At 53.5% G+C, this 27,439-nt stretch overlaps 1 protein-coding gene across 1 annotated transcript; it reads left to right on the top strand.

Moving 5' to 3' along the window:
- The first annotated feature begins 430 nt into the window (after positions 1-430).
- IGFBP5 (insulin like growth factor binding protein 5) lies at positions 431-25,578 on the top strand. The gene is made up of 4 exons (XM_068408060.1): positions 431-1,741; positions 20,244-20,470; positions 20,629-20,748; positions 21,162-25,578. Exons 1-4 carry the CDS (start codon positions 1,411-1,413, stop codon positions 21,291-21,293), a joined length of 810 nt encoding a protein of 269 aa, XP_068264161.1. The 5' UTR covers positions 431-1,410; the 3' UTR covers positions 21,294-25,578.
- The last annotated feature ends 1,861 nt before the right edge of the window (positions 25,579-27,439 follow it).

Raw genomic sequence — 27,439 nt, forward strand, 5'->3', positions numbered from 1 at the left:
AATCCCCTCCCTTCCTCCCCAAACTTTGAGCCCTGGCCTCTCCTTCCCAGACTGCCTGCAGCCCAGGCTGCCGTGCAACCCCATTGCAGCCACTTTCCTCTTTTTTTTTTTTTTTGCTTAAACCGTGAAGATCTTAACTTCCCGCTGCCTCCCCATCCTCGGCTTCCCCTTCCCCCTCCTCCTCCTCCCCTTGTCTCTCCTCATAATATTATCCTTGATCACTGCCCTGGGTTTGAAGCCCAGAAGTCAGGAGCTGCGCACCCCACCCCCACCATCTCGAGTGTGCACTGATAGGGCCCTCGCTGCTGGCACCCAGTCAAGCTGAGGTGTCATTGGGATCTCAAATTGCAGCGAGGGGCTGGCAGGCGGCCAGAGGCAGTCTATTTAAAAGACAGCCTGTTCTGCAGTATTCACTCTCTTTAGAAACTTCTCCAAGGGAAAAGTGTTGGGAGATCTACAAAGTGGATTTTTTTTTTCTCTCCTTTCTTTTTTTTTCCCCCTTCCCCCTGTTTTTTACCGCTCCTCTGCAGACTTTGCAACAAAACACTCCAACGTTGCAGAAAACTTTTCTTTTTTCTTTTTTGCCTTTTTTTGGCTTTTTTTTTTCCGCTTTTTTTTTGCCTTTGCAAATCTTGGAAGAGGAAAGCGGGAGGGTTGAACAGAGCTGACCGAAACACAACTTTGCTTCATACCAAGCTTCCCAGCAGCTCGCTGCGTTGGGAGAGATTTTTTTTTCCTCGTGCAGAAGAAGAGAGAGGGAAGGGGAGCTTTGCATCCCCTCTGCCTTCTCCTGCGTTTTTTTTTCCCCTCCTCTTGACTGCTTTGATGCATTAATAGCAGGACACTGGTTTTCAAGGAACTTTGCTCCTTTCCCAACCTGCCTCCTCCCAGCCCTTCGGGAAGAGCGTGCGTGTGTGTGTGCGTCTGTGAGTGAGTGTGTGAAATCGCCGTCCCACCTCCCCAAACCCCCCCCCTGCTCCCCCACGCCTCTCCCTGCAACCTGTAGGCTGTGCAACCCCTGCAGGCTTTTCTCCCTTTCCCCCCACCTTCCCTCCTCCTCTCTTTTTGCGCTCTCGCGGATCGCGGTGCGAATCCTCCCCTTTCCAGGCGAGAAAAAGCTGAAAGAAGGAGAAAAAGGACAAAAAAAAAAAAAAGACAAAGAGCAAACCTAGACGCTCCCCCTCCCCCAAGGCCAAAAGAAAAGCAGGAGAGTCTCGCACTCCGAGAATAAACCCCGGAGTGGGGCGTCTGCAAGCAGGGGCTGCGCTTTCCGCCCCTTTTCCTTTTTGATTTTTTTTTATATTTTACTTTTTTGGCCCCCGAAAGGGGCAAGCGGAAAGCAAGCGCCGCCCCCCGGGCCCCCCGCCGGCGGCAGCCCCCCGCGCCCCTTCCCGCAGCATCCCCGCCGCGATGCTGCTGCGGCTCCTGGTGCTGCTGGGCGCCTGCCCGGGGCTGTCGCGGTGCCTGGGCTCCTTCGTGCAGTGCGAGCCCTGCGACGGCAAGGCGCTGTCGCTCTGCCCGCCACCCCCCCTGGGCTGCGAGCTGGTGAAGGAGCCGGGCTGCGGCTGCTGCCTCACCTGCGCCCTGCCCGCCGGCCAGCCCTGCGGCGTCTACACGGAGCGCTGCGCCCGCGGGCTCCGCTGCCTGCCGCGCCAGGGCGAGGAGAAGCCGCTGCACGCCCTGCTCCACGGCACCGCCGTCTGCCTCAGCGAGAAGAGCTACCGCGAGCAAGCCAAGGCCGGTGAGTGACCCCCCGCTTCTCCCGCTCTCGTCTTCCCCGGACGCTTTTCCGCCTTGCCGGCTCCTTTTTCATCTTTCCGCCTGCTTTTTTTACCCCACCACTGTCTCCCGGCTGCTTTTTCCCCCTTTCCGGGTGCTCTTCCGTGCCCCTCCGCTTGCTTTTCTGCCTTTCCGGCTCCCTTTCCATCTTTCTGCTTGCTTTTCTACTCCCTCCCGCTGGCTGCGCTTCCCCGCCCCGGCTGCTTTCCCATCCTTCCGGCTGCTTTTCCATCTTCCCAGGTGCTCTTCCATGCCTCCGTTTGCTTTTATGCCATCCCGGCTACTTTTCCATCTTTCCGCCCGCTTTTCCATCCCTACCCTCCCCAGCTGCTCTTCCATCCCCCCTCCCCTGCCGCGTGCTTTTCTGCCTTCCCGGCTGCTCTTCCACATCCCCTCCACCACCACCAGCTGCTTTTCCATCTTTCTGGCTACTTTTTCATCTTTCTGCCTGATTTTTCTCTCTCTCACACACATACACTCACTCCGAGCTGCTTTTCCGTCTTTCCAGCTATTTCCCCATTCCTTCTGCTCCCCACACCCTCCACCGGCAGCTTTTCCAAGCCCCAGGTTGCTTTTCCATCTTTTCCGGCTGCTTCTCCACCACCACCACTTCCCCTGGCTGTTCTGCCATCCCCCTATTGCTTCTTCACCTTTCTACCTTTCCAGCTACTTTTCCGTCTTCCCGGCTGCTCTTACGCTCCTCCCCCAGTTTCTTTACCATCTTTCTGGCTGCTCTTCCACCACCACCACCACCCCCCCCCAGCTGCTTGTCCATCTTTGTGGGTACTCTTCCACCCCCCTGGCTGTTCTTCCATGCCCCCTGCCGCTTTTCCAATCCTTCTTTCCATCCATGCTCTCCTCAAACCTCCTGTTGCATCATCTCACAACCTCCCCCACCTCCCCTTCCATCATCACCTCTGGGTTGTCCCATCCCCAATGGAAAGCTTTTCTTCCCCCACCTCCCAGATGCACCCTCTTAGTCACAGCTGCATCCCAGTCCTTCCCCAGTTGCATCCTTTACATCTTTTCCTGCATCCCTGTCTTCACCCTCTCCCTGACCCCCTTCTCTCACCATATCCTCCACCTTGCTCTGGGGCCTGATCTGGCCTTTGCAGCTTGAGTTACAGAGGAGGGCAGGGAACCTCCTTGCAACCATCTGCCCCATCCCCAAAGTCCTCAGCCCCCTGCCTCCCGCCCCAGGTTTGTTGCTGAGCCTTGGGCTTTCTCCTTGCAATCGTTGCAGCCTGTTCTTCTTGGCTGCCTACTGCTGGATGTCTTTGTTGGGCAATGGGTTTTAGCCCAGGGAGGTGCAGGTGCATTAGGGACAGGGAATCTGTGAAAGCAAAAAATAATGCTGGTGTTGCTAATGATCAGAAAGAATAGGTTAAAAGCGAGCATGAAGGCTGCAGCAGTGCAAAGCCAAGCTTTGGAAATGTTTGCACCTTGCACGTGACAAAACCACGAAAGAAAGCACTCCTTCACTTTGTCACACGTTAAACTCCCATTTCTGGATCCTGTAGCTTGTGGAAGGACAATTTCCCTGTATTCTTCCAAATACATCTGTGTTTCTGCCATGGCGTAAAGGGGAGGCAGGGAGAATGTCTGCATGTCCAGGGGACCAGGGAACCACTTGGTGAAAAAAAAAACAGAAACAAGCCCCCAGCTTTTTTTTGGTCCGTGAAAAGTCATTTTTGCTTGTTAGCAAGCTTCTGCTTATACCCGCGCGACGGGAATCCATTTCTCCTTTCTAGCACCTAATAAATCTTGATGCTTTTATTATTTTTCCCCTTTGCTGCTTGCAGGCAGTGGTTGCGTTACTACGCTCCATCCTTCAGAGCAAAACCAAATTCTGTGTGTATAACTTCCCCCTTACCCTCAAAATGACAATATCCAAACTCCCCTCAAGTTGGCCGGAAACAGCGAAGCTGAGCTTGGTTTTCTGAAGGGGAGCTGGAAGGGGCGAGGGCTGGGAGGGGACCTGCGCAGGCAGCGGAGGGTGAAGCCAGAAGCCGTGTTCCTGCCGTGGAGCCCAGGAAGCCGGGCAATAACCTGCTGGCAGCGGAGCTATGGGAAATATCCCAGAGCGCGTCATCCCCGGTGTTTATTTACTCTGAGTTGTGTGTGTGTGTGCGGCCGGGGGGGCAGGCGGTGTGGTCAGGAAGGCAGAGCTGTGCGGCCAAAACGCAGCAGTGGCTGGGAGAGCGGGGCCGAAGGGTGCCCTGTGCAGACTGAAGGCACTCGAAAAAGCTTCGGCACTTGGCTCCCAGCGTGAATCTCCTTTCGTTCCACCTGCCTCGCTCTTCCCGAGGAAACGGGTACTTTAGCAGGTGCTTTGTGAGAAAACTTTGGCCGGTCCCCTCGTAATATTGCTGCTTTTGGTTTCCTTGGGATGGGGAGCACCTGTCGAATGAACAAGGAGAGGGATAGGAAAGAGGTTGCAGGTTTGTTGCAAAACCACCCCCCCGGCACCACCTGCACTTCCAGTTTGGACTCCCTGGGTGCCGCAGGGGGCTCTTTTCAACGAGTTTTGTTTGTGGCCAGGAGATGAGCCTGGATTGGGAAGGCTGCTGCAGGAAGTTGCGAGAGACCAGCAGGCTCCTCTTGAGATTTGCACGATTGCAAAAAAGAAATAAAAAATAAATCAGGAATTCCTGAGGACGGGAGAGGGAAAAAACTCTCTTGGCATTCGACTGGTAGCGTGTGAGAACAAAGTATATTTTCATAGGCGTGTTTCTAAGCAACAGGGCAAGGAAAGAAATTAAGTTTGACTTGAACTTTCTGGCCCCTGCCAGTTTGGCCAGCAGCGCAGGGACCGTGCGCTGGGGAAGCTGGCCTGGCCCTCTGATCTATCAATGACCAAAATTAGCCCTGAGCTGCGAACCGCTGAGAAAGAATCAGCACTCTGCAAAATAAACTATGTGACAGCAGCAAGGACTAGATCAAACTGCATTTCTATCTATTTCTGCTCTTGTGCTGGCTGAATTTAAAATCGCAGATGCTTTCCTCCTTATAGTCGAGGTGGAGATGCCACAAGCAGTGTTGCAAGAGCCAAGCCTGGGAGGCTGGGCTTGGCTCTCCTCTAGACCTGATGTCTTGCCTGGGGATAGGATGCTCCTGGGTACCGTGCCTCAGTTTCCTCATCTGTAAGCTGGGCACAGCGGTACTGAGAAATGCTGGAGCTACTGGGCAGAATGTGCTCCTGGTTTGCTGAGAGGTCAGGAATGAATGCAAATATGGGATTAAAGGGCTTTGGTAAGGCTCGTTTTAAGTAGACGGGTGTGTAGGTACTGACAGGACAATCCCTGTAGTCCTTCCTGGCACAGCAGTCAGACACTGTCCTTTACCGAAAGCCAAACATCACGGCTGTAATTGACTGTTCCTGGTAAGAAACCATGAATGAGCTTCATTTATGGCACAGGCTGCAGGATTCTGGGTTTTCTCTGTTTTGTTTAGGTTTCCTTTGAAATACACCACGTCTTTCCATTTTTCTCCCCCGTGCTCCCGCCAGACTTCCTCCTGCTGAGACAGCAAGGTCAGACCAAGCGCTGGGGAGCAGAGGGCACAGATTGGAGCCTGCTGCCTAAAAAGGCTCATGGAAAAACAAAGGTTGTCAAATATTTCCTTCTCCTCTCTCATTCCTGCTCTCTTTCTAGAAAGCGAGCAAGACTTGGCAAGTTTCCTTACGAAACTGTGAGCCAACGATAACCAGGAGGGGAAAGGGGGGGGGTTGCAGAATTAGCCCTCAGAAAATTGTCTTTGCTGCGTCAGCTGGAAGTAGGCGGAGGAGGAGTGCTGCCGAGCCCAAGTTTCCTGCGGCTCGTGTTCGGTACAGTCCTTTATCCCTCCTCAACATATTCCCTCCCACCCTGTTTCTCCTTCCCGTGCTCTTCTGCTCCCCCGCGGGGCTTTAGGGGTGAGCGATGGGGACGCGATGGGGCAGGTGGACAGCCCCACACAGAGGTCCGGGGCGAGGGTGAGGGTTAGGGCAGGGGTCGTGGGAGCGGGGCGCTTGGGACGCGCCGGCTTGTGAACATGTGTCGCTCGGGGAGGGACCCGGCTGGTGCGAGCGGCAGGTCCTTTGTGTGAAGCATCTCCCGAGCTGTCAAGGCAAAGCCTGGTAGCAACAGGCCTGCAAAGCTTCGGATACGAAACAGGAAAATCTTCATTTTTCTTTTGATCTGAAGTTTCAGCAACAATAACAATATATATGAAATCCATCAGGTGCCAGCAAGAGAGCCGGGTTTCTGCGGTGTGTGCGTATGGGGAGGGAGGGATGGGGTGGTTCAAACAGGAAAGGAGGGGCCTTGGTTGGAAAGATTTTTCGGCAGCCTGGTTTCTAAGGAAGGAGGGAGAACATTAAGTAGTTGATCCAAATGAAATTCCTGCCGGGTGCCAGCAGAGTTCATCGGAGAAAAGATGTGGCTCTGTGCATGCGTGCGTGCGTGCGTGCACGAGTGACCGCGCTGGTCCGAGCTCCTGCGCCCCGCTGTCAGCCTGGACCCGCTCCAGGTGAACGAAGGGAACCCCTCCAGAGCCTGTACCCCCACAGCAGAGAACAGGGGCTGGCCTGGAACAGGAGCTTCTGCAAACCTGAGGGATGCTGGAGGAAGGCTGCGTGCCTCCTCATGTTGACGCTTAAGCACCGGCATCCTGTGCCCAGATGACCATCACGGCTTTGGCACGTCAGTGGTGTGAGCAACTGAGTCCAGCCGTGTGCGACTGGAAGCGTTTGCATGGCTGCGGGGTGAGGTGTCCCCTCAGGCTCAGAAGAGAGGGGTAGGAGAGCTTGGATACGTTTTGTACCAGCTTCAAGACAGCCCCCGTTTTCTTTTGTCGCTCGGTTTGGCACACACGTGTCAGGGCAGACGGGGAGGAAGGCGAGGAGGAGAGCAGCGAGCGGGTGCTGCCTCGCACGCAGCGCGGTGCTCTGCTTCCTCCTAACGTCCGCTGCAGGCTGTGCTCACGCCAGGCCGAAAGACGTCGCAAATGTAGGAGCAGCTGCAGGAGCTGTTATAGGGGTGGCGGTTCCCAGCGCTCTTCACCCAAACTGGAAAGCCTGGGAGCAGCCTGGGAAGGGGGGCAGGAACCTCAGCTCCTCTGGGGCTCGTCCTCCTCTGCTCCGCAGGGCAAGCCGCTAAGAACAGTTGCAGCTCATTTCACCTGTGCTAAGTCACAGGGGAGATAAAAGGGCCTGTGCCTATTTCTTTACCGAGCACTTAGTAGTGCAAATTCAAGGTTGGACACAATCAAAAACAGAATTTGGCTGGAACGCGCCTGCCCCTCAATGTGGGCAGCAGAGCAGCAGGATGAACAGGCACAAGGAAGATACGCATGTGAACATACGCATGCATGTACCCGTGTTCACACGCCCACGCACGCCTGCACAAACATTTAATGTGTGCAGACACACACGCGCAGCATTTTTGTCTCTGGGGGCAGAAGGGTTTCCAGGCAGCACACACAAACCTCTCTTAGGTGCAGGGGTTCTGCTTCTGACTGGCACATCGTATTTTGCCACCACGATCAGATGTTGGCATACAGACCAGCCTACCCTATCCTCCCACTGAGGGCTGAGAAATGAGATGCAGCAGGTGAGCATATCAAACAACGGGAGGCAAGGAAGGAGATAGATGCAAGATACTCCTCCCAGCCAGCTGTGTGAATCTGAACTCACCCCATCATGCTTGGAAGTGGGTTGTGTTTTCTGGATAGACTAAGTCTACGTTAGTTAAATACCCCGAGAGATATCCCAGTGAAGGTACAGATTAGTGGTGACTTGCAGAGGGCAGCCAGTCCACCTCCTGCCCTGTGCCAGGGCTGGAGGACATGTGCGGGGGGCAGTGGTGCCTGGTGGCATGGTGGAGGAGAAGGTGCCAGGAGCACTGAGGGCGCTGGGACCCTGCAAACTTCTCTTTCCCCAGACAGCAACAACTGGCCTTTGGGAAAGTAGGAAAGAAGAACTGAATCGGGAAAAGATGGCAAATTTGCTGAGATGTGGCAAGCTGAAGACAGGAGAAACAACCTCCAGCGTTGAGGAGGAGGAAACAGCAGGACCTGAAGACAGTGCATGCAGAGGTCAAAGATGATCCAAAGAGTTTGGCCTGGGTGAACTCACTGGCAGCCAGCATAGTAACCACCTAGTCATTTGTAAGGAGATTTTTACAGGCAAAAAGATAGATATTATCTGTTTATCCTCAGGATGAGCGTAGCCAAAACCATGATGAGGCTCTGCTGGTGAGGAGGAGAGGGATATCTGGCCCTCCATGCTGGGTTCCCCTAAGACCTGGACCTGCCGGGTCTCCCTGGGGCGATGCGCAGGGCTGCCTGTGGGTCACAGAGGAGAGGGATATCTGGCCCTCTATGCTGGGTTCCCGTAAGACCTGGACCTGCCGGGTCTCCCTGGGGCTATGCGCAGGGCTGCCTGTGGGTCACAGAGTGGGGTGGCAGCTGTGCCAGCGCTCCTGGGCCCCAGGGCTGCCCGTTTGAGATCACTGGGCATGGGTCATGCTTGATGCTTCAGCCCACCCTGGAAGGGTCACATCACATCTGGTGATGAAGGAGTGACATCCCCCATCTCCTTGCCACTCAGCCCCCACGAGACACTCTCTATTCCTTCAGCTGTGTAGCCAAGGCAACTCTCAGCAAGATATTGTCTTTGAGGTGGCTCTTTGATGCCAGTGATCTGAGGGGACCCCTTAGTGTTTATGTTAATCCACTGCTCGCAGTTAATCCCAGCAGGAGCCAGTATAATGTGTTTGCAGAAATTTGGGACTCTCGGTGGTTTGGTGTGGGCAAATTTGCTCTCAAGGAAGCCACTTCTGAGCATGTTTTGATGGGTTTCTTGTCTGCTTATGATGTTTCCAGAAGTGTGCTAACTGCCCATCAGTCCATCTCTTTAATCATCAGCTTCTGGCTGGGAGACCACACCTGCCTTAAGCTATGCCTGCAGGAAGGTCCAAGCCTCCCCTGGCTGGAGAGAGACTGGTCAACAGGATAAACCTTGAGGAGGCATCTTAAATTTATGCCTGTGGAGTCAGTGGGCATTTCTTGTGTGTGTATATGTAAAGCCGTGCTCTCACTATTGCCCTCATTCTCCAGACCCCTCTGATATTCCCATCATTTTTCCCTGTGCCTCCACCCCAGTGGTACTGCCTCTTTCATGCAGAATGTGGGAATGGGGGGTCAATACCCCCCACAGCAAACTGGCACATTGTTCCTTATTAGCCTGGCAGGGCTTGATCCTGCAAGATGCTGAGCACCTTTTTCCTCTAGGCCCAGAGCACCACAGGCTTCCGGGCACCTAATCCCCTCCATGGGAGCCAGCTACCTCAGTCCTCGAAGGACTGTGAGACCAAAGCCAAAGATGCTGCTGGCTTGGGTAGGACTGGAAAGCTCTTAGCAGCTGCCTGCCTTGAGGGCTGTTATTGCACTTTGGTTTGTTTGCTTGTTGGATGGACACAGCTGGCTCGCTGATGGAGATAATTGTTATGTTGATGGGGATAACTGGTCTGGTTGCTATTTAAGGGCAAGAAGGTAATCCTGACAGATACTTAAGGAAATGATCCCCTAGCTAAACAAGAGAGGGAATGTGTCTTAAAGGTAACTTTGGAGGCAAAGTTGGCCAATAGTCATAATTCTTTTTGTAGAACACCAGTAGAAATGTTTTCTTTTTCCAAATTCAGATGGGATTCATCCTTGGAAAACAATTAAATCAGCAGAGCCATTTATTATTCATGCTTAAGAAATCAGATGTTATGCATTGGACTAATAATGAAAATCTAGTAATTAACTAAGCCAGTGAATAAATATGGAACCTGGCTTTCACTTTTTAATTTAAAGGAGATGCTGGAAAAGCAAAAAAGATTTATTAGGGAGGGACTGCATGTCTTATACCTGTCCAGCAGTCAATTATGGTGCTGCCACAGCCACATGTATGTCTTAATATATCTTAATAACATCTAAATATGAAGTGGCATACAGTCACTTTGCTTTCACTTGTGACTCCTGCTTTCCTGAAGAAGTAGCAGAAATGGGTGAAATTTTACCACATCATTTCATAACCATTTCAGTGTTCAGTTCTTTGGTTTTGTAATAGCAGAGGCGACTTGAGTTTGCAGGAAAAACAATGAAGTGCAACAGGGATTTTATCATTCCAGAAAGGCTCTGGACCTGTGGCAAAGGGTGATCAGTTGTCTTGGAGTTTCAGACCCCAAAATGGAGGTCTGCACCCTTTGCTCCATCAAGGGACCCATGATGTTTTTTTAATGTTGAAAAGCATCTTTGCATCGTGTTGGACCAAAGGGAATGGGTTAGTGTATGCAATGGTAGAGTGCAGGGAGGGAAATGGCTAGGAGAGGCAAGAGTCATCTGTCAGGATCAAGGTTGGGCAAGTTTCTGCTTATCAGTATTGTCCGAGTGTGAACATCTGGTACTTTTTTGTGGTACTGCTTAGGGGACTGAGAGATTAAATAATGGCCAGGCCTACTCCAGGAGAAGGCTTTCTGAGAGAAGGAGCCATTAAGAAAGCAGAAGGGAGTCCTGAGGGCAGAGGTGGAAATCTCATCGCTCGGAGCTCATAAAAGTCAGGTTGGACAGGACATGTGACAACGTGTCATCTGGTGCTGACACAGAGATGAGCAATGGATGATCTCACAGATCTTTTCCATCTGGGTTAAGGCAGAGCTGTCAAAGTCAGGCTGAAGGCATAGAAATTAATCCAGGCTAGGCTGGAGGTTGCACTCACAGCTGCACACCTGAAATATTTGTGGTGTTGGACCAGCTCTCATCTAGCATCTGACACAGGTGCATCTTCAGACTCCACCTGATGTGCCTTCATCTCTCTTTGGGGCGAGCAAAGGGTTTGGCTTTCTTGGCTCTTCCAGTTACTGGCTGTTGTTGAGGCTGACAGAGATCCTCAATAACGTAAGTGGGGATGGATCTTTTGATGGAGACCACCAGCCTCCAGTGGGAGCAGCGTCTCCCGGATTCAGTTCCAGTAGACCAGTTGCTAAAAGCTTCTGCTCAATATGAAAGTAAATCAGATTCAAAACCCTGACCAAAAGGCAAAAGCCACCTTCATCCATGAGCAGGCCAGAGAGCTTAGTGTAAACTGTAGTGGCTGTCTTTGGTAGAACATCCTCTTTTCAGGATCATCTTCTTCAACACAGAGTTTTCCCCTTAATTGCACAGCTTTCTTAGGGTAAAATGCTACAATATCCACAGTGATATCCCAGCTTTTGATAGCCATCAGCAACATTCTCCTTGGTTATAGTTCTGTTTCTAAGGCCTCTTAACACCTGGCTCTTCTATGATTTGTCACATTTGGGTTTCAGTGATCAAAATAGCATCAGCATCCTGGCAGCATCCTGCTTTCAAGTCTAGGTTTCTTGAGATCTCGTGTATATTGACACCAGCCTTCAGCTGAATTTTAAAGACAGGGCCCACATAGTCCAAGAGGGCAAAGATAGCTACTCTTTCTCCCTAGTGGCATTTCCTCCATTATTGCTGTTCAGCTACCTGCATCCAAAAAAGTCCCCCTTGTCCCCTTCTTTCTCATACAATAATGATAGTTGATGGATGCTATTTGGGTTCTCTTCCAACCCGTCACAACTCCTTCATTCCCAAGGACACCTCAAGATTTTTTTCAAGTGATTTCTGGTGGCCAGATGAGCAGTTCACACCTTTTTGTTTTCATTCAGAAGACCTGAAAGCATGTGTGTTTTCTAGGTAGGGTTTTCCTCTCTTTTTGCCACAGATAAGCCCCATGGAGAAACTGCTGGTAAACAATTCAATGATGCTTGTCAGGAGCTACTCCAGATTTTCCTCACCTTTACTGTCAGTTAGGCAGAGACTGTCATGCAGTCTTCTTCCCTGAGTTTTCCTTCTTTGCTCTTTTCTGCTCTTAGTTCCTTGGCAGCCTGGTGGGGCTTTTGCTGCCTTTATTACAACCAATGGAATCTGCCACTAAGGTGGATTTTTTTGGAAAAGATGCAAGACTAAGAAAGACTGAATGATTTCATCCTTTCCAGGAAGGAAAAATATGTCTTGGTCACTATGATATTGAAAGATGATTTATTTAGATTTCTCTGGGTCATTTTTCAATTCATCTCTCAGCTTCTCCTGCAGTTTCAGCATATGGAGTGGGGAACATCTGCAGTCTCCAGATGATGTGAAGGAAATATGTTTTATCTTCCCATCATCATCAGTGCATCAGCAACAGGAGCTTCTTGATGTAAATCTAATCCTGAAATACTTCCTTCCCCTCCACTTGCCAGTTCAGTTCCCTGGAAGATAACTCTGTTCAGGAAATGTCAGGCTGATACAAGCAGCTATCTAGAAATAGAGCGCCTGCAATTTCACAAAATGGTGCACACTGACATCATTCAATTGAAATGAATGGATGTTTGTTCATCATCTTACCGGAGGGAGAAGCTCTAGAAAGTTTCCCAAGTCTTTTACTGGTTAGACATTTTGGGTTCTCTCTTACACAGAAGTGGTTGTCACTGGGAACCCAAAGTCATTGGCCATACTGCCTGTTGACCCAGACCTTCACCTGGACTTGGTGTGTCTTGTATATGCATTGCAAACTCCCAAGCCTGTGTTGAGAACTGATCATAGCCAGATTTGGGAGCTCTCTGGAGAGAAAGACACAGATCAAAGACAACACCTCTCAGTTAGCCCCAGTCCTTGCTTGTACATGCCAGGTCGGAACCAGCCCAGCCCACCAGCTGGTGCCCAAGCTTGGCTCTTCCAGCACAGCATAGATGCTTGGAGTCTGCTGAACTAATAGCTAGCAATGGGTAGAGAAGGAGCTTACATCATGGAGCTCCCCATATCTAAACCTCTTTTCTCCTTGCTCTAGAGAGTTGCTCCCAGAGAGTTTTATTTTGTGGCTGCAGCAAGAAAGGGCAGCTCAGGAAAGTATCATTTGGCACACAGCAACACAGATCCTTCTTTACACTTCCTGTTCCCCTAGCTGTACCTCTCCCACCTCCGCAGCACTTGCTGGCAATGTGGAGAAGTGGTGCTGACCCAGAGATCCGTTCCTACAGATAGGCCCTGCCCTTCCAGAGCAGACCAAAACATGAGCTGGTTCCCTTGAGAGCTCCCTTCCCACATGCTGAGCTGCATTTCTCCCCCATCCAGCTCTGTATGAGGACACCGAGGTCATCAGGACGATGATCTCCTTTTCCCATGAATCCTATGTGAACCTGAGGGCAGACCAAGCACCTGATATTCACGCTCTGCAGGTGAGCCCTGGCTGTTGCAGCAGAATGTGCATCCACAGGTTTCTGCTGAGGGGACATTAATCTCCTGAGAAAGAGCTGGTCTTCCAGGCTAGTTCAGCAAAGCCCAAACAATAAAAAAAAAAGAAAGCCACAGTATAGCACATCCCTCTGCCACCCATCCCTGCTCTCTGAGGGTCTTCAGGTATTCCTGAGCTGTTCCCAAGCATCCTCCTGGCTCTTGGCTTAATAAAATGGAGATGCCTTAACCTAGAGTTGAGTCCTTCCAGCCCTCTGGCTGCTTTTCCATCTCTTCTCGGAGCTTAATCTCACTGATCCGTATCTTTCTCTTAAAAGGTGTCTCTGTGGGACAAGAGAGTGAGGTCCCAGCAACTTTCACTGTGCTGTCGCAGGGATATAAGGCACTGGAATACCCCAGAGCTCTCTTCCAAAAGCTTGTGTGACTTTTGGGCCGTGGACTATTTGGACCCTGATCATATGTCTTTGGTGGGGACTGGGCGTGGTGGGGCAAAGTGGGTGTTTTTGTGGGTGCTTCACGGTACTTTGACCGCTAAAGACTTCGCTCCACACTCAGCAAATCACAAAGGTGATTCGCTGCCTTTGGCAGCTGTTGAGGTACCTAATTCCCAGTGAAGGAAATAGGGTCTGGGTTTTCTTACCACTGCTTCTACGCCTGTAAAACAGTTTGGCGCTGCCACCCATGCAAGCTGCGTTACAGGCTGCAAGGGGACCAGTACTGAAGAGGTGGTGGGATTTATCTTTCTTAACTTCAGACCTTTGGAGGCCTGAGTGTAACCACTGGAGTCACAGGAGGAGAGACTGGAGCCTCCAGAGATACGTCGTTCCATGCTAAAATCGGCGCCCAAGCCAAATGATGGGGCTGGTCACAATTTGGAGGGTGCAGCATCTCTGCAATGACTTAGACGTGGAGTTTAGCCATCCAGCAAAGCCCGAACACCCCTGTGTTAGCGGATGGGCGTTATTTGACACAGCCTGTTGTGCGTTGCTGGGACTTGGGGGAGGTGGGATGGCAGTCCAGGCAGGGCTGCTGTTTTTCTGTCCTTCTCGGTGTGTGGTGTCTCCTCCCAGTCTCTCATCGCCTGCGAGCATCACCAGCATCCTCCCTCGCCAGTCCCCGCCAGACTGGCCGCGCCGGCCTGCCGCCGAGTCCCCACCAAAGCACAAAAGTTCGTAGAAAGTCCAAGGCACATTGCAGCTGGCTCTCCAGCAGCCAACGCCCTGGGCTAGCGGAGGGACCGGCCGGAGCCTGCATCCCCGGCCCTGGCTGCTCCTCCTGCGGTGGGTGCCAGACGGCCTCGGGCTGGGCGGCCGCCTGAGATCACTGCCTGACTTCACCGGGGCGGTGGTCCAGAGCAGTGACCCCAGCCCTGGGCACAGCGCCTGAGCCGGCTCTGCTGCCCACCCGTGCGGGGCTGTGCATGGAGCTGGGGGTCGTTCGCCACCATGCCAGAGGGTTGAGCCTGCAACGGGAACGTAAATGAGCTGTTGTTCCTCAGGGCAGTGAAAGCTCCCTTCTGTCTGGGCTGATTGCGGTGGCCTCGGAGGAGCTCTGGAATGCTTTTGCTCAGTTGTGCTCTCCAGCTGCCAAAGGGCGCGAGACAAGATGACCCTCCTCGCTCTGCATCCCTTCCCTGCCTGCATTGTCCCTTCCCTGCCTGCATTTCGAGAATGCAAACACAGCGGCTGTCCTTGTGTGCTGACCGGGAAGGAGGGGTTTTTGTTTTCCCATCATGGTCACAGATGCAAGTCCAGGCCGGGGAGGAACTTCCTTGCCCATCCCAGGAGGTTTTGGAGCAGGTCAGGCATGTCCCCTCCTCTGGAGTGGGGACAAGTGGGGAGGGCAGCTGAGGGAAATGCACGATGGGGGTTTTTACCAGCCAGGGACCTGAGCACAGACTTCCTGTATAAGACCCAATCTGAAGAAAAACAGGTACATCTCTAACATGATTTGCAAGTGCAAAAGCTGTTTTCAGGGTCAGCACCAACGTTCCTCCTCTCCCAACCACAGGGAGCCCAGGGAAGCTGCTTTATGTTGCCCAGCAAGAACCAGTACCATAAAGGAGGGGGGAGGAAGGAGAAATGGGAGGATCCTGTCCTTCCGGCAGGTAGAGGGAAGAAGACAAACATTGATTTCAGCAATCATTGCCTCTGTCTGCGTGTGAGTGTAAAGTCCAGCAAAAAAGATGTAAGCAGCCGGTGTGGGGCTGGGCAGATAATGGAGCCACTGTAGAAAGGAGTCTGCAGCTATTTGTGCCAGGGAGCTAATGTTATGGGTGATGCTTGGAGAGAGTGTCAGGATCTGGCTCTGATTAGCGTTTCCAGGTCCTGATCGATGGGAACTGCAGAAAAAATCCCTCCCTCTCTCCCCCAGCCTCTCCCGTAAATTTTTTCCAGCGTTGGCTGCCTAGTTGTCTTACCCCAAAATGTTGTCCCTCCCCCAAAAAAGAAAGCCAAGGTATCAGAAATCACCCAGCCAGGTTTGGAAAACGCCATGTTGTTGTAAGCATCAAAGGGACAGAAACTGGGGTCCTCCAAAGACAGGTGCCACCAGGGCCCAGAATCACAAGGAGCCCATTGGAAAAGCAGGGTGGGGGGGTCACTTGTTAAGTCCTGCAGCTGAGGATGTTCCCTTCATGGGCATACTGGGAGGTGGCACTTCATCCTGCAGGTAAATCCTTCTCCAGAGGAGAGCAGGGACATCATTGTGCACTGTTCAGTGGCAGGTGCTTGCTGCTCTATAACCAGCGATGTTTCAGCCCTGGGTAATGTAAGCCTTAATTTCCATCTTGCAATGAGCACCTCTGAACACAGACGGCCCAGTTGGGGGCAAAGGAAGAACTGGGCAACTTCTTAAGGTCTCCACCAGTGACATTTGTTGTTGTTCCTATGCTAGAGGTTTAACTGAGATCCCCGTTAAGTCTTTCTCCAACACCTTCCTGCTTAAGTGGTGTATTACATTAGTGCTCATGCTGTAAATAGTAATAATGATGAGGATAGTAATGAAGAGGGCTGTTTAGCAAGGTTGTGCTATGGTTGTGCGTGTCCTTCTTAGGTGCATGTGGCTTCTTGGGGGTTTCTGAACAGGACAGCAAGTCCTCTGGCAGAGGGCTGTAGATGTAACGAGCACGGGACATTAGCAACAGCAGTCAATAGATACTTTTCCTACCTTCCTGCCAGAAACTGATGAAAATATGTTACGAAAATTCAAGCCTCCTGGCCATTTGGAACAAGCTTTCTGCTCCGCTCTGTAAAGTCAGGGGGCAGGGAGGCAGTGTTCCTGTACACCCCTCACCCACGTGTGGACACACACACCCACCCTGTGGGGACCTCACACGTGTCCAAAACGTCTGAAGCGCAGAAGCATCCAGGCTGGGTTTTGGCCCAGGAGCAGGAAGGTGCGCAGGCTGCTCTGGGTGGTATCAGTTGAGGACAGCAGGCAGCCAGACAGAAGCAATTTGCGGCTTCCCAGATTTCTGCCTGGTGTTTTGCTACTCTGTGTCCCTTCTGTACCGGCAGGGTGAAAGAGTTGGAAATGGCTCCTGCTAAGGAGCTCTCTCTGGCCAGTCCGGAGTGGGGAGAGGGCACTATGCCCTCAGCCCCAGGGCAGAGGACAGCCCACACCCTGCTATGGGTGTTTTCTGCTCCCCAGGGCTCATGGGAGCCTGCACAGATTAGGACATCAACTGCACAGTGCTTCTGGCCTGACCTGTGTCAGGAGCATCTCCAGATGCTTGCCCCTCTTTCCCTGGGTCCTCCATGGGCACCGCAGCATCAGACCAGACATGAAGCCATGGGGTGGCTCTGAGTTGAGTTCAGTCTCCTACCTTGGCTGTAGGGTCAACATCCCCTTGAGGTGGCTACAGCCCAGGTCTCACCTCCAGGCCATTCTTGGCTTGGCCAGCAATGCCATTCCTTCTGTGTGGCCAGCAAGCCTGGGACCTCTGCTGAGAGGTCACCTCCTCCTGTGGGGTGGGGAGAAGGGATGGAGATGTGAAAGCCACCCAATACCTGCTTCCCACTGTCCCCCGGCTGGGGACAGGGTGAGTAGGTCTTCCTGACCATGCTTTGTGCCCATAGCTGAAATATGGAGCTGCAGCACGCTCTGCCTCTCTGACAGCCGCCTGCCTGAAACCCAGTCACTGGCTTGTCAAGGCAGGTGGGAGTAGGCGGCAAGGGGACGTGCAGCGGGCCAGATCCTGACAGCGAGGGAGGAGGAACTCCAGCCTCCTTCCTGAGTCTCAGACAGGCACAATTAGAGCTCATTCGGGGAAACTGGGCGTCTCCTCAGGAGCAGAGGCGCAGCAGTGCCAGTGCTGCCTGCCACGAGCCAGCCCGGGGTGGCAGACGGAGGTTAACAAATGAGCTGGTGGGTGAGGATGGGCAGGCGGGCACAGGGGCTCTGGAGATGCTGATGTGGGTATCTGGTCCTGGCTGCAGTGGGCAGGTGCAGGTTGATGTGGATGAGCCAGCCAGGAGGCGAAGCAGGGGACTGCGTGCGTGCTGGCTGCCCCAGGTCTGCCTTTCCCTCTCCTGTTGGCACTGGGAAGGTCCCTCACCAGCTGCCCAGAGCTTGTCAGGAGTTTGTGTGTCAGAGACCTGCCTTTCAGTTTGTCAAAATTGGCTTGTTAGTATCAAATTAGGGAATAGATAGTCAGGGTCAGAGCAGGGACTGCTTCGGCCTTGTTACTGAAGGAAGTTAGGCTATGAAAAACATCTGAGGGTGGAGGAAAGGGATCCCTTCAAGGCATCCATGGGGTTCTCACTGAGAAATAAAGACCCAAACTAGACACCACTACTGAGCAGCAGACGGAGGAGTCCCACCACAGCCACCGCTTGTCATATTGCTACTGCGTGCCAGGGAGGGCAAAGAGGGTCAGTTCCAGGTGCTTTTTTGGCCCTGCAAGAAGAGCTGGGCTTGGGCTGGGAGCTGGGCAGCTTTTGGAGCCGCTGCAAACACCCATTGCACCACGAGTCCCGGGGATTGGACACTCCGTGCTGTTTTTCTGACTGAATCCTCACTGCCTTCCCATTTGTTTGTTATTTTAGGTTTGCCCAGGTATCTGTGCCTCTCGTGTTTGTTATTGCAGAGGTAATGAGCTGTGCCCCTCTTGCGTTATTGTAGGGTTGCCTGCACCAGTGTGAATCCTCCCCTCCCCTTAATTACCGCAGGGCAGCCTAGGGAGATGCCCTGGCTCTGCCTTGCCCAGCCCTGGCAGTCGGTGCCAGAGGGGATTCCTGGGACAGATCGCAGCGTGTTTCATGGCCCTGGGAGGGCTTAGTCACTGCGGATGTCTCCGGTCTCCTTTCACACCTCGGATTGCCGCAACATCTCTGTGGCAAAGGATGCACTTCTACTGCACCTTGTATAGTGTCGTTTCCTCAGGGACAAAATCATTCCCAATTTAATCAATCTCTTCCCTATCCCTTGGCTGTCATCCTCCTATAATAGAGGAGCCCCAGCCTGTGGAGGCCTTTGAGTCCTGCAGCAAGAAAAACCACGCAAGCATAAGAGCATCATGGGGCAAAATGGCAAGAGGATCCCATCCTGGGGATATATGTGAGCCCCAGGGATGGTGCATGGGGTCATTTATGTTGCTGTGGGCAGTTAGGAGGGTGCTGAGTCTGGGATGCTGACCCAGCTCAGTTGTTGTGGAAAGAGAAAAATAAAAAAGAGGGCTGCTTTAATAAATAAGTGGCTGTGGAAAAATTGCCAGTTTTGCTGGGAGAGGGCAGGTCTGCCTTGGCAAGGAAGAAGAGGAGACTGGTACCTCTGGCAGGCTTGGGTGCCCAGCCACCAGGCTGTCCCCTGGGCCACTCCAAGGCCACCCTGCTGGGGTGTGTGTGACAAGCCAGTGCTGCGATCTGCGGCTGAGCAGTGCATCCTTCCTCCCTCGCCGTGTGTCCCCTGGGCAGCCTGGTGGGACAGAGCCATCCTCCTACCCCTTGGGGTGCATCAGGGCTCCAGGGAGCAGCCAGTCTGCAGGGAGACTCCTGTTTGCTTTGTCGGGGGCGGGGGGAGGTTTATCATCTTTTGTTTTCATCCTGAGCCTTTATCTTTTGTCCCAACAGTGATGTAGCAAGGAAGGGCAAAATTGGTGCCCCGCTATCTTCACCATAGGGTTGCAGGAGAGGGTGAGCTGGGTTCACAGGCATCAAAGTCATGGGAGACACCGTGCAGGGGGGGGATGTCAACCATCCTGGTGCTTTTCCTCCCATCATGGTGGGTTCCCCCATGCTACTGGGAACCAGGGACTGGGAGACCAGGAGCCTTAGGAGCTTTAGCCTCTGTTCAAATTTAGTCCAGAAATAACCCTTTTTCACTCTGGTGGCTGTACTAAATGTCATAAGTCATCTAAGTTTAGACTGTCACCAGCTCTCTCCTATATATAACCGCATAGGGCTCCTGAGTGCATCCTGCTGGCACAGGTCACACTGGGGTGATCTGAGGGTGTCTAGGAAGGTGACTACTGTGGGCAGAGCCTAAACGTGCTCCTCCCTTGCTGTCGGTACCATCGGTGGCAGCTACAGCCAGGCAGTACCACTTGGCAGCGTTACTCGGGGCTTTGCCGGCTGCTCAGTGTGTGCCAGCAGGTGGGCTGGTTCGGTCCCGTGAGCGTGGGGCTGTGGGCTGAGAACTTGTCAGCCGTGTCTTCGGTATCACTGCTGAAGTGTCTGCCCAACCACGTGGTGGCTTTGCTGTGTGATTGACCTTGACTTCGGAGTCTCATCTTTGAGCATCCCTGGCTTTTGCTCTTGCATCTGCGAGGCGGAGTGGGGTGTGGATTTGTCACTTAATCGTCTTGCCATGGCTAAAGAGGGGCTTGTCTGCTACATCTTGTGTGCCATCTGGTCCTTTCTGGGTGTGGGATAGCCCTCCCACCAGTCCTTCTCCTCTGACACACTGAAAATGATGGTGTCCTTGTATGTAGAAGCCCATCCTGACCCCCAAATCCTCCATGCTCACACACACCTTCCTGTCCTGAGCTTGGGGGTCACACAAAAGCCATGCCAAGTCCCACATAGTGAGACAAAGCCAGGGCTGTAGGCAGCAGCTGGGAAAGGGATTTCTTTGGTCGTTTGTTCCCATCCTGCCTGGTGCAAAGATGTCCTCTGGGGCTGAGCAGGAGGCTCTCTGTGCAAAAGCAAGCCCCAGCCAGCTCATGGAGTCCTGACGGTTTGGTATCCCTTCCCTTCCAGAACGGGAGTCCCGAGAACATGAGGAACCGACCACATCAGAGATGACAGAGGAGACCTACCCGCCCAAGGCCTACCGGTCCAAGCACGGGCGCCTCTCCGAGCTGAAGGCTGAGGCTCTGAAGAAGGACCGCCGGAAGAAGCTGACCCTGGCCAAGTTCGTGGGCATGGCGGAGAACACGGCGCACCCCCGCATCGTCATCCCCGAGCTCCGGCAAGAGTTTGAGCTGGTGGGTGCCTTTGGCAGGCAGGGGTCTGCAGGAGGGCTTTGCCCCCCTGGGGAGCGGGTGCCGGTGGTGGGGGGCACAGGGGACCTGGGGGCATTTGCAGATGGAGGCTTGCTGCAGGGTGCTCCCCTTCTCACACTGCATCTTCTCCCCGCTTGCAGGGCCCCTGCCGCAGGCACATGGAGGCGTCCCTGCAGGAGCTCAAGAGCAGCCAGCGGATGGTCCCCCGCGCCGTCCACCTCCCCAACTGCGACCGAAAGGGCTTTTACAAGAGGAAGCAGGTAAGAACCCTACGGAGGGACTCTTCCTACTCACGGAGGCTTTTCTCTGCTGCTGCCCTGGATGGAAAGAATGGAGGTTTTTCCTCTGCTGGGGTGGTGGGGAGGTTGCTGCGAGCATCTCCAGGCATGTTTGGTGGTGGGTAGCCTTGCTGATGGCTCCAAGTGCTATCCAGCCTGAAGTAAGCATCCTGAAGAAACTGGTGAGGGAGGAGAAGTCAGAGAGCCCCAGCCTGGGGTAGCAGCAGGGATGGAGATGTGCTGAAAGCAGAGAGCAGGAGCTAGGTCCTACCCAGGGGACTGCATGGCTGGGGTGAAAGGGGCAAAGCACAGGGCTGATCCTGATCCCTGGTGCAAGGGAGCCATGCGGCAGCTGGTGGCCATCTCCTGATCTCTGCCCTTGTGTGTCTCCCCAGTGCAAGCCGTCCCGAGGCCGGAAGCGTGGGCTGTGTTGGTGCGTGGACAAATACGGCATGAAGCTGCCGGGGACTGACTACCTGAGCGGAGACCTGCAGTGCCACGCGTTCGACAGCAGCAACGTGGAGTGAAGTCGCATCCCTCCCTCCGCCCCATCACTACCTACCCAGGCTCCCTTCCACCCTTCCCTCCGCACCTCTCTATGCCCCAGGACTCCGATTCCTTTCATCTCATCTAAGAAGAAAAAAAGAAAGGGAAAGGGAAAAAAAAAAGATAAAGGAAGGAAAAGAAAAAAAAAAGAGAAAGGGAAGGAAAGAAGAGAAGTAAAGAAAGGAAAAGTCAAAAGAGAAGAAAGGAAAAGAAAAAAGAAAGGGAAGAAAAGAGAAAAGAAGAAAAGAGAAAAGAAGAAAAGAGAAGAAATGAGAAAAACAAACCCTGAAGAAACTGAGGACTCGGAATCTACAGCAGCCTCTTGACAACAAGGACTCAGCAAGGAAAGGACAGAGCCAGAGACAAACCAGCCGTGGCCACTCAGCCGTACCGTGCCTCCCCGTGCTTCTCCCCAGCGCTGCCTCCACCCCCTGCCACGAGCAGAGGCCACCCCGATGCAGGACGCTCTGCAGCTGGTGATTTTCCAATATGGGTTTTGGGCAGGTTAGTTCTTTTTTTTTTTTTTTTGAGTCAGCTAGTTGCTTTCTGAAGGGTCTCAAGAGAAAACCTTGCAGCTACCAGCATTCCCCCTCCTCGCTGCAGTCCTCCGGAGTCTCCTCCCCACATCGCTGGGAGTCACTCGAGTCGATTTGGTTTGGCTTCAGTCTCAAATGACCACCCCGGATCCAAGCAGATTTCTCCACGTCGGGAGGAGGAGTGGGACTGCTGGCATCGTGTCTGGAGATGAGCCGGGGAGGGAAACACAGCTCCTGCGACAGCATGAATACTCCCCCCAAAGATATTAGTGGACTTCAAAAAGAAATCGTCCAAAAAGGAAAGATATCCTTCTCTGTCTGGTTCCTCGTGAATGGGAGGTCAGAAATCTTTTCGGACAAGCAGGACTCTGACCGTTGTCCATCTGCGCGTGGAAGCGTTCGTCGCCTGCGTGCATGTATGCGAGCGTGTGTGTGCATGGACATGGCTTTTCCTCCTTGCAAAACTTCACCTCTAAACCTGCAATCTGGAGGGCTTAGCTGTAAGCAGGGGGAGAGATGCTGCCCCCTCAAAAACAATAATAACCCACCGGACTAAGCACGGGAGCAGAATTATGGAGGAGCATTGGTGCCTGCGGGATCAGGGCCCCGCCGACGCCAAGGCTGCATCCGAGCCGACCCCACAGATACTCCATCACTGTCCAGACTGAAGCATCCCTACATGGGGACAGGGGGATTGGGGCCAAAACTCTTCACCACCCTTTGCCACAATGAGGAAGAACAACTATGGAGATTTTTTTTTTATTTTCTTTTTTTTCACAACCAAAAAACTGGTTTGCTCCAGGGGAACGAAAAAAACAAACCTACACTTTGTTTTGTCTTGGATTGTTGTTAAGGCTGGTTTATAGCCTTCCCTCTGGGCAGGAAAGCACTGGTCTCCATCCTTTCGCATTGAGGATACTGCTCACATTGCCACGGCTGATTCCTACCACCCTTCAGTAAGATCCTGCGACGGGCCCTCGCCTTTAACCTGGGACTCAGCTCCTTGCTGAGTGACAGCAGCCACCGCACCACGGAGACCCACTGCCTCAGGTGTGCTGGGACAGCCCTCAGCTGCCTGCCTTTTTTGTCGTTTTTAATTTTTATGTTCTATTTTGGGACTGTTGCCTCTCATTTCCCCATGACAAGGGTCTCCAGGATGTTGGTGCTCGGAGAAGACCCTGCAGCGAAGGGAAGGAAAGAAAAGCGAGCCGTGGGGTCTGGGTGCTGTGGTCTCAGTGGGCAAACACACACCCACTGGGGACCACATCCCACTGCCACAGCTGGAGACGGCAGCTGGCGCTGGTCAAAGGACACGGCCAATCTCAGCGGGAAGGTTTCTGCACCCCCGAAGGCCCTTTGAGCATCCCGGAGCTGGGCAGAGTGGAAAGGGGATCCACAGCACCAACGGGTCCCCACCAACAAGGATGGGACAAGGGGGATTTGATGCCAAGGGGGCCTGGTGGAGGGTCCTCTCCATCACTGGTTGGGCGCCCTCATAGCCTCCCACACCATGGCACCAGTCCCTCAAGCACCCTATGGGCCCCCCACCAGGACACTTGCCCTGATCAAGGGCAGGACCAGATGCCCTGTGGTTATTACCCTTGGAGTTACTGGTGGGGGCGGGTTTTGCTGATGGACTTGCACAGAGACCTGGTGGGGCATGTTTGGAGCTGGGGGCGAGGCGTCTTCCCTTGCTGAAAAGATGGGAGAGTGCCACCAAGTGCAGATTACCCCCAAAAAAAACCTGCTGGAACAGAGTGCCCCCCATGTTGCTGGAGGGGAGCACAGCGGGGTGCTGGGGCCAGGGGAGGGACCCCTTCAGGCTCTGCAGAGCTGGTGGAGCAGGGTTGGTTTGACCAGGATGGTGGGTTAATGGTGCGGTGAAAGTGGGGTGAAGAATGGGGTAAAGAAAGCAGGTGGAGGAGGAGGAGGAGCCTGTACCACCCCCAAGCGCCACAGGTCGCCATTGTCACCACTGTCTCCCATCTCCTCCACTCACTGATCCCCATGCAAAACCTCCTGACTGTTATAGGCCAGTACCACCTTCCCCAGGACCCTTCTCTCCTTCTCTCTCTCTCTTTCTTGCTTTTTTGTTCGTTTGTTTGTTTTGTTGTTTGATTTCCCAAAACTTGAAAGCCTTTGGCTGCAGAGAAGGGAGACGTGCTGCCGGGGTGGGATGGGAGCAGGCAGAGGGACGGCAGCTCCCCATGGACCTCGCCTTTTGGGGCTGATGCTTTTGGAGTGCAAGGGTCAGCTCACAGGGCCTGGGGGGGGGGTGGTCTCATGACATGGCCACCATGGTGACACTGGGAGGGGTTCACAGGGTGCCTCCCTGACCTCTCCCTACAAAGCAAGTCTCAGCCATGGCCCTGGGAGCCCAGAGCACCGAAGTCCATCCCACGCAACCTTCCTCCCCGTTGCACATCCAGCGCTGGGATGGCACTGCCTGTCCTGTCCTCACCAACCTGGGGGGGTGGAGGATGCAAGGAGGGAGCTGCACCACTCTTGCCCCCGCCACAAGCCAGCTCAGCTCCCAGGACGGGGCACCGAGTGACCCTCCAGCCGCCCACTCCCTTCAGGATCCCCGGAAGGACGAGGCTGTTTGCAGGCTGCACTAATATTTAGGACTGGGGTTGGAGCCTGGGTCAGGCTGGGGGTGAGAATGGATTCGGGAGGGGTTGACGCCCCCCCCTCCACGGGTGGCAGTGATGAGCTGTTCCCATTCTCAGCAGCACCCCTTTGCATTTGGGGTGAGGAAACCAAAAGGGCAGGTCTGGGAGCTGGGGAGGGCTGGGTGAGCAGTGGGGGGCTCGCGGCACACGGGGAGGTGCTGGCAATTTGTGCATCGGGGGAGGCATGAGGCTCGGGGGTCTCCAGCCACGGTGTTTGCACCAAGGCCGTGCTGGTACCCGGGATGCTGGCCGGGAAGGAGAGGACAAGGATGGCGCAGGGGTGGGGACAGCCCTTCCACCACATCTCCCCGGGAGCGGCGCTCAGCGGCTGGGCTACCCCTTGTCTGTACTGCAGTGGACTTCGAAAACCACTAGTACAAGAGCATTTTGCACTATTTCTCTGCTCTCACTGCCCCCCCCAGCTTCTCTTTTTCTCTCCCTTCCCCATCAAAACTTTCTTTTTTTGTTGGTTTTCTTTGTTGTTGTTGTTGATTTTTTTTTCCCCCGAACGGAACGTTGTATATTTAAGGATCGACAGTTCACCTTGCTTCCAGACCGCTGTCCTGGCCCCGGCTAGGAGCCCTGTGCCCCCCTCCCCAGCCCCGCCAGTCTCCCCGCCACTGCCACTGGGACAGACGTCACCGCGCATGTTACCCACCGTTGTAAAGTTGTTAAAACACACCAGATTCCGAGTTTCCTGCCTGGTTTTTATCTTTAAGCAATACTCACTACACATTTTACGGTAGCTTTTTATAGCATTACATACATACGGTAGCTCTGTTGTTTCATTTTGTTTTGTTTTTGTTGTGGGTTTTTTTTTTCAGTAAACAAGAAATATTCATAACCTTACTGGTGGGAAAAAAAAAAGCAGTTTGTGAAAAACTGACAATGGAAGAAGAGCTTAATGCTCTGTTTAGCATTTTGTACTTAAAAAAAAAAAATCTCACATTTTATTAAAAAGTGAAGATTGCTGTATACTATTTATTCAACTTATAATTTATGTTACTCTTTGATCTTTGTCTTTTCTCATGACAAAGCATTTATTTAATAAAGTTATGCATTCAGTTAGCTTGTGCCTGACCCTCATGGAGCGTGTGTGCCGGGGCCCTCCACTGAGCTCCTCTGGCCCGAGCATCCCCCGGCTGGTCGCACTGTGCCCCTGTGGGACTCAGCGAGAGCTGTAGGGGTGCTGGAGGAGGTGCAGGGCACTGGGTAACGTGGTGGCAATGGTTTAGGAGAGCTTTTGATACCGGAGCAATATGCTACAGCAGTGGTAAAATTGCAAGCTTAAGTTCAGGGCATCCTTAAAACAGAGCTGCCCTGCTTTTCTTAGCAATTTCTTTGCACGGATGCGGCAGTGGGGCACAGCAACCGCGGTCAGCTGGGTTATGGGGAGAGAGGGCCTGGCTGCTGGTGATGCTGAGCCCCCAGCTGCTATCCCAAACTCAGCCCCACAGTTTGGGATCGGACATGATGTTTGAGCCTCAGACCTCTCTGGGCAGCAGGGAGATTTGCCCCAGTGTGCAGGAACATCCCTGTGTCATCCTTGGGCAGCCCAGCCAGATGGTGGTCCTCATACACCTCATGGTAGTCCTCGGTGGCCCTTCCCACTGCCCTGTGTGCCCCCCCATGCTAGATCTGGCCTCCCCCTCCACCCACACAGCCATCATCCTCCATTCTCCCACACACTCCCTCATCTCCTGCCTTCTGTGCCCCCATCCCCTCCATCCGTCCCGGCTGCCCGCATCACTCTATGTGCCCACAGCAGGGTGGGATGCAAAAACGTCTCCTTTGGGTCCCGCTGGGGACCATGGGTTGCCAGGGGTGTGCGAAAACATATCCCCCATCTTATTTGCACTTGGGGCTGTCTCAGCCACCTGCTCCCCGATGGCTTTCTCACCCCATAGCACGGATGGGACCAAACCTGCCACCCCGAGCAAGCGAGGTGGGGGGGTGCCCCCCTGCCACCCCCCTGCGCTGCCCTCGCTGCCGGCACTGACTGTGCTGCCAGGCAGGGAGGCACTGCTGCTGCTTTCAGCCACACAGGCTCTGAAAATGGGCTTTCCACTCAAAAAGTTAGGGCTCTTCCCCCACCCCAGCTAGTGGGCTAGGAAATCATGCTCCTACCCCCAGGCTATAGCTATACGCATGTATATAGATAACTATAGCTGTACATAGATACAGTCTTACACTAATTATAGTCTTGATATTAAATATTATTGCTTAATTATACTAGTGCATAATTTTTACGCTATATTAAAGTTGTAGTTTGCCAGTGTAGATAGTTTTGTTGCATGCACACCAGAGCTGCTGGGGTTTTGGCTAGTAACCTACGTGCAGCTGGCCAGGTCCCAATGCCTGACCGCACACCCAATTACCCAGAGCCCAGGAGGCACAAAGCCGGCCCAGATGAAACCCCAGAGCCAGGATCCAAGCAGTGACACCCATCAAACCCATGCACACACACATGCAGCCTTCAAGGCCACGTTGCAACCCTGGGGAAACCTAACCAGCAGCTCCTTGCTCCTCTTGCCTTACTGCTGTCCCTCTGCCCCTCTGCAAGGTGCCCGGCCAGCTGCAAGCTCCCTTTGCTGGGCTGAGGGCTCCTGTTCCCCTCCAGCCCTTGGAGAGGAGGTGGCCCCAGGCATGGCTAGGCTCTGGGCTCAGGCACCTCTGCCACCCCCCAGCCCTCCCTGGGCAGCACCTGGCTTGGAGCACCCTCATGCCCCACAGTGCTATTTGGCATCCCACCCGTGACATCTCCTGAGCCACTTTCAGTTCCCCGCAGGGGCACAAAACAGGACAGTACTAAACGTTAACTTTGCTCCTTTTCCCATGTTCTCCAGCTCACATCCCCCCCCCCCCATCCTGCCTGTTCCCCCTCCTCCCCTGCAGCCCCATGTGCTCGCTGCTCCTGTC

The sequence above is a fragment of the Nyctibius grandis genome, chromosome 9, assembly GCF_013368605.1.
Source record: "Nyctibius grandis isolate bNycGra1 chromosome 9, bNycGra1.pri, whole genome shotgun sequence".
Classification (NCBI taxonomy): domain Eukaryota; kingdom Metazoa; phylum Chordata; class Aves; order Nyctibiiformes; family Nyctibiidae; genus Nyctibius; species Nyctibius grandis.

Bases quoted from the DNA above. Each gene is read 5' to 3' on its own strand.
- IGFBP5 (XM_068408060.1), top strand. From the start codon at position 1,411: ATGCTGCTGCGGCTCCTGGTGCTGCTGGGCGCCTGCCCGGGGCTGTCG. The intron at 1,742-20,243 runs GTGAGTGACCCC...CTTCCCTTCCAG, and splicing joins CCGCGAGCAAGCCAAGGCCG to AACGGGAGTCCCGAGAACAT. The intron at 20,471-20,628 runs GTGGGTGCCTTT...CCCCGCTTGCAG, and splicing joins TCCGGCAAGAGTTTGAGCTG to GGCCCCTGCCGCAGGCACAT.